Source organism: Neodiprion pinetum, chromosome 6 (genome assembly GCF_021155775.2).
Source record: "Neodiprion pinetum isolate iyNeoPine1 chromosome 6, iyNeoPine1.2, whole genome shotgun sequence".
Taxonomy (NCBI): Eukaryota; Metazoa; Arthropoda; class Insecta; order Hymenoptera; family Diprionidae; genus Neodiprion; species Neodiprion pinetum.
In genome coordinates, this window is record NC_060237.1 from 6,259,542 (window position 1) to 6,271,726 (window position 12,185).

Sequence of the window (12,185 nt, forward strand, 5' to 3'; positions counted from 1 at the left end):
TTCGGTAAATTTATTTTCCGTCAATTGCAGCACCGTCAATCGGTTTCTGATCTCGTCAAACAGTCATTGCTGTCGGTCGTTCAGCTTTTCCCAATTTAAAGTGAATTCTTTTCACCTGGAGAAGTTTTAAAATTTGAAAAGAGGTAAACACTTGGCCGAACGAAATGAAGTGCATTACGTCTGCCTGCGTCGCCGTCTTCGTTATATCTGGACTGCATGAAGGTAATTTAAAAAATTCCAATCAAATGTAGCGAGTACGCTTATCTTTTTAGCGCAGTGTTGGATTGACAAGGTAACTGCACAATTTCTTCACATGGCTATTGCCCCGAAAATGTGGCTTTTTCTTTACTAGTTTCAGCACGTTTGGATGTGTTTAAATCTCACAGTATTATCGTACAGAATAATAGGCAGTCACGATGCATTGTTTTATTTGGATAATAGGGCAAAGTCTACGACTTTCTCAAAATTCTTTTACCACATACACGTGAGAATTTTGAGCTTATTTTAAGAGGTGGGAAATACTGAATAAAACTATGATAAGCATTCGTTAGATTTGTGCATGACAATTTTTCGGAAATCAAGCTTTTATCGTCGAGGGTAGAATTCTAAATTTTATTGTTCCCAAGAACTCACTGCGCTCTATGGATGTATTCGAAAATCAGTGCAGGTTTATCACAAGGCTAAAAATTTTTCACGGATAGTGTGGAAACGTCCAAAGTTAATTTTGCATTTAGCTTTGACGCGAACTTCATCCGGAATACCGGTTACCGTGCGGTCGAAGACGACAACGCTTTCCTTTTAGAGTTTCCACAAGCGATAAGAGCTAGTCCTACAATATTTTGCAGGAAAAAGAATGACTCAGTTCATCAAATATTGTCAAGTATATTCTCAATGCGCAAAACGCTTGAAGGCATTATAGAATATTTTGAAAACAAACATTTTCTATTAGCATTAAATGGTCGGTTTTTCACGTGAAACCTGTATTAGGTATTGTGAAAGTTGTTTTTATTACGTAGAAAAGACGCGCGCGCCATGTATGAAATCTCTTACTGTTCTCTTAAACGCCTTGCAATTTAATTTTCCTTTACCAGACAAGTGCCTTCACCGAAAACATCCGCTGGATGTGGTGACTGGCTATTTTCTCATGAAAATAACGTCACACCCTTTCCGAACGATAAATGCTAAGGGAGCACCTTGGTTGATTTCGCCATTGTCGCATATATCTCCAAATATCGAAGTCCACTTATCTCAAACTCAATTCGGACCAAAAACACTCCAATCAATTTTTCTTCGAGGTAGAAATAAAGAAATGACATGAATTCTATGAATTTAACATTGCGAACTTCAACGAGATACTTCAACGCTTGTATAATTTTGACAAATATAATTCTAGCAATAAAAGCTGAAATGTTATTTCATATCGTTGGAGTTAAAGGCTACAGGAGAATTCGTAGCTGCGAATACAGTTTTTCCGCCCCTCACTTCGGTATACATCCATCGTAGCCAGGAAATCAACAGACTCATTATTCATACAAATGCATATTCGTACAGGGTTTGCGGCATTGAAACCGGTGTTGTATCTTGAAACGGCTGACAGCAAGAATGTTATCAAGGAAGGAGATGAGTTGAAAATATCATGTCTGGGTGAAGGGCCAATTCAATTTCAAGTCATGGAAGTTGAAAATAAAAATGCAAGTATCGTTTTCCAACCTACGCTCAGTTTCATGTTTATGCAATTCAAGTAAACGGATGTCATAATTTTGTTGGATGATTATTACTTTCAGTCTCCGAAAGCAGATTGCGATACTACTAACAAAAATTGTACGCTGTATATTCGTAACGCAAGCGGAACCGACACTGGATGGTACGCTTGCGCCGAGAAAGGAATCGAGTTTCAGAACGATGAGCAAACTATCGAACATCCTACCGAAAATATCAGCTGGATCTACGTTTACGTAAAGTGTAAGAAAAACTTGCAACCAGATGTATTGCCAAAAAACAATCGCGGCAAACATCGTTTCTGCTGATTCGTAGCAACGGTATTTTAAACAGGGTTTCTGAATTGTAATCAATTGATCGTAAGAATAGTGGGAGTCGAAATATTGCAAGGAAAGATAACGGCTAATTGTAATTAACCGAGCCCGAGAAGTATGGTCCGCAGCTCTTCTAAAAATCTTCATTTTTCCGATATCCTTCTTGTTTCACTTTTACCGCATGGTGGACTTTCACCACCGGATGACCGAAATTCTTCGGTATATTCTATATTATATGCAATAGATTCACGGTGACAGTGATATTCATCTTCCTTTCAGCGTCAAAACCATTTGCTTCTAATGTTTCAAATGCGGACATAATAAGACCGCCTGAGAGTTCGGCGGTTATACCGTGTCGGCCAACGTCGCCGGACGTCACGCCAACGTTCCTGGACATTTATTCGGTAGGTACACATTTCAGACAGATTCGAAACACGGGCTTATCTTTCAAACTGGATGAATATAGAGTCCAGTTAACTGATGATCTTGCGACTTTCAAGTTCAGGCCAACGCGGTACCAGCAAAAGTCAAGACAGTGGGCGATGATACGCCATCAGTATAAGAAAGAACGTTAACAACCTTGATCTGGCACCTCGGAATCGTTGAAGACTGCAACCGAAAATTGCTGGCTGTAACGAAGCAATTTAATATTTTGACATGAATTTTTCTTTTGGGTATTCACTCGAGTGTCTTTTATAAGATAAAAAAGACCGTAACTATAATTTTCAATCTTAAAGTAGTGAAAAATTGAGTCGCAATTTCGTATTTTGAAGTTACGAAAATCACGATTAAGAATCCTTACGGCACAAACAATCCCAAGGTGCCGGTTAAAGGTTAATGATAACTCAAAAATTCCGCTGGAAGTAATAGACGAATATTTTTTATTTACAGAAAAATGCGACAGGACGCGGTTTTCGATTCGACTCGAAAATTGGATTCATTAAAGATAAAGTGGGTTCGGAGGATAATGGAAATTACATATGTGAACTGCCACAACACGAGAAAAATAATGATAAAAAAGTGGAGATATCATACACTCTGGTAGTTAGAGGTGATTTCTGGTGATATTTTTCTACGCTAACCCAGGATAATTCAAACGATGTAATTTTTGTAATTGTAAAATTCAACGAGAGTGACTCGATATTACGTATATGAACTATTCACTCAGGTGACAGCTTTTTGGGGATTTTCAGATTCGCTTTTCTATTTAATCAGATCTAATTAATTTTTTATTCATATTTTTCGTACGGAAAATCATCCGTGCCAGTATATCGCGTGAGATGAGTACGTGCTACAGTTATATGCTATCTTGTTGCAGTTTTAACTGCCCCGAAATTTTTTTTCCACTATTTCTTAACTTTGCGCGAATAAACAAGGCTATGATCTATAGCGATAGCGCGTAGTTTTACACTTTTTTGGTGACGTCACTTTTCGTTACAGAAAATGAAATGAAACCTCCATTCATCGACGAGGACAAGCTCCGACACTTGGTACGTGGGCGGAATCAGACTCTCAGGTGTTACATCACTGATGAAACTCATGACCCGTTCAAGGATGAGTATGACCTGACGTGGAAAGCCCCGGGTGCGATACCAGTAAGTTCCATTGCCAACGGCACTGAGCAATAGATAACTAATAGTTTATTAAAAAAAAGTTACATCTCGCTACGAGCGTTTGCGTGAGAAATAACGAGTAATCGAAGCTTGGCAGAACCAAGAACCAGATTGATCAGCGATTGGTACGACTTTAAAAACGGCAACACCCTTTCAAACTTTGTCGAACGGAAATACACCATGAGCTTGCACGCGCGTATCGGAAACTTATGCTTCGCTGCTCTTACAACGTAACGTCGATCGTCCAACGTCAAATATCACAACTCAATCCCCAGGTTGACTAAAAAATTTAATTCCAGGCGGAGAGATTGCGGCGCGAGAATACTATTGGAAAGGAAGCTGTGTTGACGATAGTAGATGTGCGGGAAACTGATAGCGGGGAATATACTTGCACTGTGACCGGAACTTTCCGCGATATCGCCCTGAAATCAGTGCGCATTCAATTTTATGGTAAGATGGTAATCGCTGAACTCTCTCCACTTGAACTAGTAATTTTTAATCTTAAGGGTTCGTGTTTTGTCTTCAGAAATTATTTTTTAGCTGCGCTTTTCTGTTATCTGGTATACAAATTGATGATCGTAGCATATAATGCATAATATTACATTGAAAAGTTATCGATGTATAGCATACTGTGATTTATTCTAGACCCTAATGAAGAGTACATCAATGTGACTGACATTTCGCCCTTGACCCAAACTATAAATGCAACAGAAACAGCGGTTTGGGAAGTTGATATTGATACGTATCCTGAAGGAAATATTACATGGTAAGCTTTATTTGCGACGCTTAATTTTTCCAATCGGATCAAAGTGGAGGGAAGTCCAGTTTTAAAACAATTTCCATGTCTATCGGGCATCAGCAAATATTCGAGACCTGCTCAGAAAATCAGTTCAATGCGTAATTCCACACTGAAGTTCAAATTTCTTTTCCCATGAACCAGTTTGTAGATTTTTTTAGTATTCAAAGTCTGAAAACTTCCTAAGTTGGAGCAGCATCAGAAAATCTGACAATCAATTTTTCAATTTCACTTGATTCCAACTTCACATTTGTTTTGGAACACAGGCTCGATACGGAAAAAACAGAAATTTCCAATTCAACCCGGTACTCGCACGATGTATCCGGAACAAAACACACGTTCCAAATACGTAACGTGGGAATTGCTGATTTTGGCAGTTATACAATTCGCATCAACTATGGGAACGAATCGAACGAACACGAACTTGAATTGAAGGTTCGAGGTGAGTCGACCGAATTCATATTTATCGTCGATTTTCCTGATTCAATGACGTTGACGCGAGCGGATTCATTTCGCAGCGCCACCAACTGCCAAGATCGAGTCGGCTCCGAATCGTTCGTATAAACGAAACGAAACTCAGGAATTCCGTTGCCGGATATCCGGGTATCCGTTGCCAAACGTAACGTGGCGTTACTCGGAATCCGCCGGTCCTCGATCGGACAATAAATCTGTCGAGACAATTTTTCCGGTAAGTATCACTTGATAGAACCGTCTGATTCCAGTACTCGACCGATGATCCTTTCGTTCCAGCAGCGATGTAAGTTAAAATTCACAGAAGCCGCTGTCGATAATAACCCGAAACTTTCTCCCTTCAGCCAACAGGAAAAGGGTCGTTAGAAAATTCCCCAACTGGCTTCCTCTCATTTTTGAAAACATCGATCAACGCAACAGGTGGTCTGACATGCAGAAGCTGCAATGAAATCGATTGTGCCGAATCCACCATGACAATCCTCGTTGCTGGTAAGTAGATTTCGTTGAGCGTTTCCTTCGAAAGTTTTCGACAACTTTTCTTGCGTGCGAACTTGAAGCACTTCCGCCGCAGACGCGGTCGGAAATATTAATGCCAAGCTGAAAATCGTGATGAAATCGCGCAAGCATGGAGGACGATTAAAATCGAAGGTGGGATCGTCCCAAGTCACAGAAAATGCGCATCGCTTCGGCTACGTTGATTTTCGGCGTCAAATTGACGAACGTTGAAATTTCAGGAGGGCAACCACCGGCAGAACCAAGTGCCCACAAAGATGTCATCTGGATCAGCTCGATCTGTGGCCTCATTATCATCATCATCGTAGTCGTTATTTGTATGGGAGCCAAAGTGAACCGTGAAAGAGTAAGTAAGGATTCGAGATTTCCGTGTATCAACGTGTGATGTAAATTACCAACGTATTTCAGCGCCTGAAAAAGATATTGTTCGACTCAGTATTGACGCATTTCGAAGACGGAGCACTGGAGTGTTTGAATCACGACTTGACCGTGGATGAACAAGCGGAGTTGTTACCCTACGACAAGAAATGGGAATTTCCGCAAGAAGATTTAAAACTTGGTACGCAGTGTCGATCGATCGAACGAGGAAGCTGCGAAACCCCGAATGAAATTACGTGCTTTGGTTAAACGGGGCTTGCAGCATCCTCGTAGGTAAGGCATGGCATTCGTGTGGCTTAGATGCGAACTTTCGTCCGACAGGCAAACAACTGGGAAGCGGAGCGTTCGGCGTCGTGATGAAGGCTGAGGCGCGAGGGATTCGCGTCGCGGGTGAAACGACGATTGTTGCCGTGAAAATGGTCCGACGATCGACGGATCCGAGTTACTTGAAAGCTCTCTCGGGCGAGCTCAAGATCATGATCCACCTCGGCCGACATTTGAACGTCGTCAATCTTCTCGGTGCCTGCACCAAAACTATCCGCACCAAGCGTAAGCTTCACAAATATTGCTTTCAACTTTGACGAGCAAGGCTCACGTCGCAGTCGCAACAAAAATCTGCGAAAAATTCGCATCCTTTCTTATCGTGCACCGAATTTCCAAAGGTGAATTGTACGTCATCGTGGAATACTGCCGCTTCGGGAATTTACACCAATATCTGCAACGTCATCGAGCAACTTTCATCGACCAAATCGATCCCTTGACAAAAAAAATCGATCCGAATATCGGTATGGAGTTGTTGGCCAGAAGGAAAATCATCGCCAGCCAGAATAGGTACGCTTTGTTACAATGCATTTACCACTCTATGCACGCCTACGCCTGAGTCACTGATCTGCTGTCATATACCATGAGAAATCGGAGCAGTTGCTTCCTTATAACTTTGTGAATTTTCGTCAATCACTTTGCCATCGAATAATTGAAATCACAATCTTCTCCCTTCGGATTTCATGATTGGCAAAATACGAATTTTGTTTTTCTCATTTATTCGCTGTCAGCGGTAGATTCGTCAAGTCATAAAAGCGTTCACTTACAATTTTTTCTAATGCACGATGCATCGTGTCTTATTCGTGATTAAACCGACATCCTTTACGGTGACTTTAATACGTTGTCATTTCTATTTGGTGGCACAGGTCTTACGACACGGAACTGTCACGCAGCATTAGTCCACAGTCATCTAATGGCCATAGTGGTACTCAGATGGTTGATTACCGCCAAATCACACAATTCGATGACGTGAACATGTCTCATGACCCTGCCGTTTTGAGTAAAAATTCAGTTCAACCTGGATGGCGATCTAATTACCGAGGCGACTACGTAGAGGATAATTTGAATCCCGTTTGTACACGAGATTTGCTCTGCTGGGCTTGGCAGGTATCGCGGGGCATGGAATATCTCAGCAGTAGAAACGTAAGTCGACTTCGTGAAACAAAGTAACTTGATCGTGCAGGAGCCGTCTTCGTCTTCGCTTCGTTTGATTTTTCCGTATGTAAAAATAATTGCTAACCGTGATAACTAATCAAGAGATGTATGCCATTTTTCCACCAGGTGTTGCTTCCAATTTTTCTGAAATGTATCATCTGTCTGATTTCTCATATCTTACGCGTTGTACGTCACAGGTTCTACATGGCGATTTAGCAGCAAGGAACATACTCCTTGCAGACGATAACGTCGTAAAAATTTGTGATTTCGGATTGGCTAGAAACATGTACAACGACAAAAATTATACGAAAAAAGGAGATTGCCCCTTGCCGGTGAAGTGGATGGCCATCGAGTCGATCAGAGACCGAATCTTTTCAACTCAATCGGATGTTTGGTCCTTTGGGATAGTCTTGTGGGAGTTTTTCACCTTGTCTCGTACTCCGTATCCTGGTATGGAAGCCAAAGAACAATATGATCAAATAATCGATGGCTATCGCATGGAAAAACCGAAATATGCAACGGAAGAAATGTAAGTGCATTCTATCACAGATATTTGTTAATGATCCAAGTGCAGCGTATTCGATCATGACCTTAATCTCTGGCGTGTTTTCAGATATGATATTATATCAAATTGTTGGAAAGAAACACCTCATTTGCGTCCTTCGTTTTCTGAGCTAGCTGAAACGATTGGAACTCTGTTGGAAGAAAACATTAGAATCGTAAGTTTTTTGTGTAAATTCGCGTAAGCGTACAAGTTGTGAAGAATAATCAACAATAATCAACAATCAACAAAATGGTTTTATACGCATTCGACGAATGAATAAATCATTGTTGTGTGACGCCAAAATAAATCGGATGTAGGAATGCCGTGATAATTTTCTCATCATGGTTTCATGTTTTAGCATTATGCCAATCTGAATTCTCCCTTCGAGAACATGAATATCGAAACTTCGCGAAATGGCGGAAGCGATTATTTGACCATGATGTCTGCTCCAAATCATAACCATCACATTTCACCTAATCCAGCATTGGAAGGGCCACCACACTCAGCTTACCAGCCCATGACTCCAGTCAACACAAGTGGCCATGATATCACGTACGTCACTCGTCCAGAACTTCATGAATCCCATTTTAAGTTTCCTTTGCTGAAAGAAGACGCTCCGAACAATTCTGATTCGGAAATTTGTATTGAGCCAACACCTCAAGTCGAAAATGAAACCCCTCTCAAACCGCCGATCACGAATCTCCGTGGAAGATATTCCAATCTCCAGAATGTTTTACAAAATCAGTCTTTAGTAAATGCGGATATTTCCAACGAGATTCTAAATGTTTCGAAAAACATGATAAAAAAGTTGCCTTCGCCCTTGCGTGGCAACCATAATCAGTACATCAATTGAATGTTAATGCTGCCTAGGATAAAGCAAATGGTTGTAGAAATTAAAATTACGTCATTGTGTCCAAAACGAATAACGATGAGCAGTGTCTAGCAGATTGCTTGAATCATTCCCCACTATTAATTTTCGTTAATAGAGTTTTCATTCGCTTTTACTTCCATCTTGTCTTAATTTGAACACAATATTTCTAGCAGTAACCTGCTAGCCCTGTCTCAGGTATGCTCAACACAGGAAATCTCCTTAATTTATGCTTTAACTTGTTTTACCCAACGTACAATGTATAAATATAACACGTAGTTGATAAGATAATTATTGCATTGCTAGATCAATACTTTCTATTATTAGCTTTGGACGTTTGTGAATACTCAAAGAAAAACCAAAAACCTAATAGTTGAAGGATGGAATATTCAAGATTGTATACAAATTATATACGGTTTGGAATATTATATTACATAAACATTTCGACTTCCTATGCATCATCAAGTATTTTCGTTCAAAAAATTTCATTCACTCTTCTCAATCGTTTCTATTTCATCGGTAATTCTGATCGAGTAAGGTACGTCATGAATAGTCGTTGAATTTGGTATCTTCCGTCCGTTCTCAATGATATGGTGTAACAATCCCTTCTTGTATGTCATCCATCTGTTTAACGAAACAACAAAGTATTTAATAAGCTACATAATTAATAATATAATAACTAAATTTGTAAAACTGTACGCAAGTACCTGCGATTCTTCACAAATTTTTTAAACAGCTGCTCAGTTGTCGGATACTTCGAATCCATGAACAATCTGACTTGCTCCCAGATATTAGCACGGTTGTGTTCTAGCAACCAATAACGTGGAATGAGTAAACAGCGAGTCGGTGATATCGACACTATCCGACGGTTGCACATCTTTTCTCCTGCACAAATATTCACTTATACCTGTTATTTTATTGTCTGCAGTGCCGACATGAGATTTGACAACGACTCGTACTGCCTATGAGCGGCTAGATGACTCAACAAAAAATTGTAGCAACTCACCTAAACCGAAGCAGGCACCGCGATAAAATAAACAAATCTGCATGAAAACGGTGCGAACATTCTTGGGGTAAATCTTTTGTGAAGTCGCAGATGGTTCTTTCATTAGCATCTCAGTCACGTCCGTTATTTCGTGCCACTCATTTACCTAATTTATTTTTTACAGAATGATTTATCATTCGTTTTACAGACTCGTTTGAAAAACATATGGTACTATAGAAGAAATCGTCTGTAGTAGTAGCTTACCACGTCCTGTAGAGTCAGCGTAAAAATGCTTGTTCTCTCCATATCCACATTCATCGGTCGCCTGGATAGCATTAACTGCGTGTAATCGATCTCAGATGGTACGGACTGGAGTCCTTTGCTATTGGAAAGTTTAGCCTGCTGTGACATTATGTGTTATAACTTTTCAATTTTAACGAGAAACTTGATTGGAAATGTTTGCAAATCTTTCAATAATCATGATATGTGTCCTCCGAATCAGATTCTTGCTTCTTAGGAAGATAAATGTAGGTAGGCAGCGGACCTGTAACGTAGAGTTGGAGATTCGTTCGGTCGTTTCGACCTCGTTAACTTGGTCTTGGAATGTCGGTTCAGCTTCATGCGAAGATTCTGAATTCTTAAAGTCTTGTGGGTCGTAAAGCTTGTATTTGACTTTATTGACAACAAGCTCCTCGTGGATAACCATGTGCTCAATTACTCTACACTTTCCGTGTAATATGAAATGCACGTAATTGACCATACCTTTTGCATCTCCCAGCAATACCTGAAAAGTCATTAATTTCACATTATTTGATAGTGAAAACCATTCAGTTTCTGCAGTACAACTATAATCGTCTGCTTAGTATTCTACTGTTAAGCTTATTTACTTCGTCAGGTCGATAATCCCTAATTTTACTCAAAATACAGCATTCTCTCATAGTTTCTTCATCCCATCCTTTGAAGTAATTGAAGTTAACTATAGCATCCTTGAAAATTTCCCACTGCTCTGTTAGCCATGGTCTCAAAACTACATTAAAGTCTTCACGAGTTATGGTCAGCAAATCGACGGAGGCTGCGATGAATGTTAAACGAATTTAGTTAATCATTGTATGTCATTATTCGTTTTATAAGCCGTGGCGAATGATTTTATAACTCTACTACTTCTCAAGTACTTTTTGTTACTACAGTAGCAGATCGAGGAATAGCATGAAGTATCGCAACTTCACCGAACATGTCTCCCGGGCCGAGTGTTTCCATAACCCTTTCGATTCTGTCTCCTGTTTTAAATAACAATAACAACAACGACAATAATGGTAATAACATTATTCGATAGAAATATGAATATTGGGAATTATAACGATCAGAAACAAGTATCAAAGCAACGTTTGATCCTTTGAGAGATGTTTTTAAGATTCAAACGACAAATCGAGAAATTTGTTTTTAAAAACTGTGTGACATCTAAATGCGAACCGGTAACATTATCTTCGGCAATTTTGGACACCTTGACCTCTCCCCTGACAATGTAGTAAAGCATTTGCGGCATGTGTCCTTGCCGAACGAGAACTCGTTCTGAACCAAAATACTGGTAACCGGTCACGCCAGCAATTTGATCCCACATGGACTCTGGATACTTTTTATAGGGTTGAAGATTCCTCATAAGCACTGCTAAGTAGGCTCGATTTTCCTTCGATCTGCCAGGTATGTTGGTAAGGAGTACCGAACGGTCCTGCAAACGATATGACACCATCGTGGTCATCCATAAAGTCATAAATAAACATCGACCAATATTATGGAACTGACTTTGATTGTGAGCTTTTTTCTTTCAGGTACTCGCTTGCGCTGTGCCATCTTCACGTTCTTTGTTATGTCGTCGCCTACAAACTCTTCGAATACAGGCACTTCCTGTATCCATTCCATATACTCTAGAACCAACCGTGTTACAGCACGGAAACGATAGCGACCTTGCAGTTTCTTCGGCTGTGTAAATAGAGAAGTATTACAAACAATTTTCTCGGAAATTCCATTTTGAACTCTACGTGGTTAGTATACATACGTACTATTGGCTTTCTTTTCTCCGATTTCTTTTTTTTCGTGACCGCAGGTTTTACGAATATGTCTCTGAGAGAATTTGATCTGGCTCGGCTCATTTTAACGTAAAATTTTTACACTCTCTACGCGCCTGAGCAATTCATTGATATCCGCACTAACTCGACACGTCAACGTTAGAATCACTTCGAAGGAAAACTCACTGCGCCATTTTGGTTTGATCAATAAATCTTTCCTCGAGTTTTCCATAGCAACGCATTCTTTTTATGAATTATGCAACGAAATGTTCAACGATGTTTCAACCTTCAACAAACTTTTTCATTTTCTCTGGCGGTAATATAGGTGTGTATAAATACTGCATGTTCTTGGAGTATACTGTTACTACAGATATTTCAGTGCGGGGAGAGTTAATTGGTTGATGCTCACGGCAAATCGCCTCTGCAATTTACAAATAAACCACAA

The 12,185-nt window shown here is 40.0% G+C and overlaps 2 protein-coding genes across 2 annotated transcripts; one reads left to right on the top strand and one right to left on the bottom strand.

The window, feature by feature from the left end:
• Positions 1–164: 164 nt before the first annotated feature.
• On the top strand, positions 165–8,750 carry LOC124222265 (platelet-derived growth factor receptor alpha-like). The gene is made up of 19 exons (XM_046633069.2): positions 165–222; positions 1,552–1,691; positions 1,785–1,962; positions 2,313–2,437; positions 2,925–3,084; positions 3,474–3,628; positions 3,946–4,096; positions 4,292–4,412; positions 4,709–4,884; positions 4,961–5,130; positions 5,258–5,402; positions 5,648–5,772; positions 5,835–5,985; positions 6,126–6,353; positions 6,467–6,635; positions 6,992–7,268; positions 7,478–7,809; positions 7,894–7,999; positions 8,183–8,750. Exons 1-19 carry the CDS (start codon positions 165–167, stop codon positions 8,675–8,677), a joined length of 3,462 nt encoding a protein of 1,153 aa, XP_046489025.2. The 3' UTR covers positions 8,678–8,750.
• Positions 8,751–9,104: 354 nt separating this feature from the next.
• LOC124222267 (cyclic nucleotide-binding domain-containing protein 2) lies at positions 9,105–11,895 on the bottom strand. Its single transcript, XM_046633074.2, has 10 exons — positions 11,735–11,895; positions 11,478–11,654; positions 11,148–11,403; positions 10,850–10,954; positions 10,565–10,749; positions 10,222–10,461; positions 9,942–10,079; positions 9,699–9,843; positions 9,400–9,577; positions 9,105–9,316 (listed from the first exon to the last, which is right to left on the bottom strand). The coding sequence occupies exons 1-10, from the start codon at positions 11,822–11,824 to the stop codon at positions 9,178–9,180; spliced, it is 1,653 nt and encodes a 550-aa protein (XP_046489030.1). The 5' UTR covers positions 11,825–11,895; the 3' UTR covers positions 9,105–9,177.
• Between the last annotated feature and the right edge of the window lie 290 nt (positions 11,896–12,185).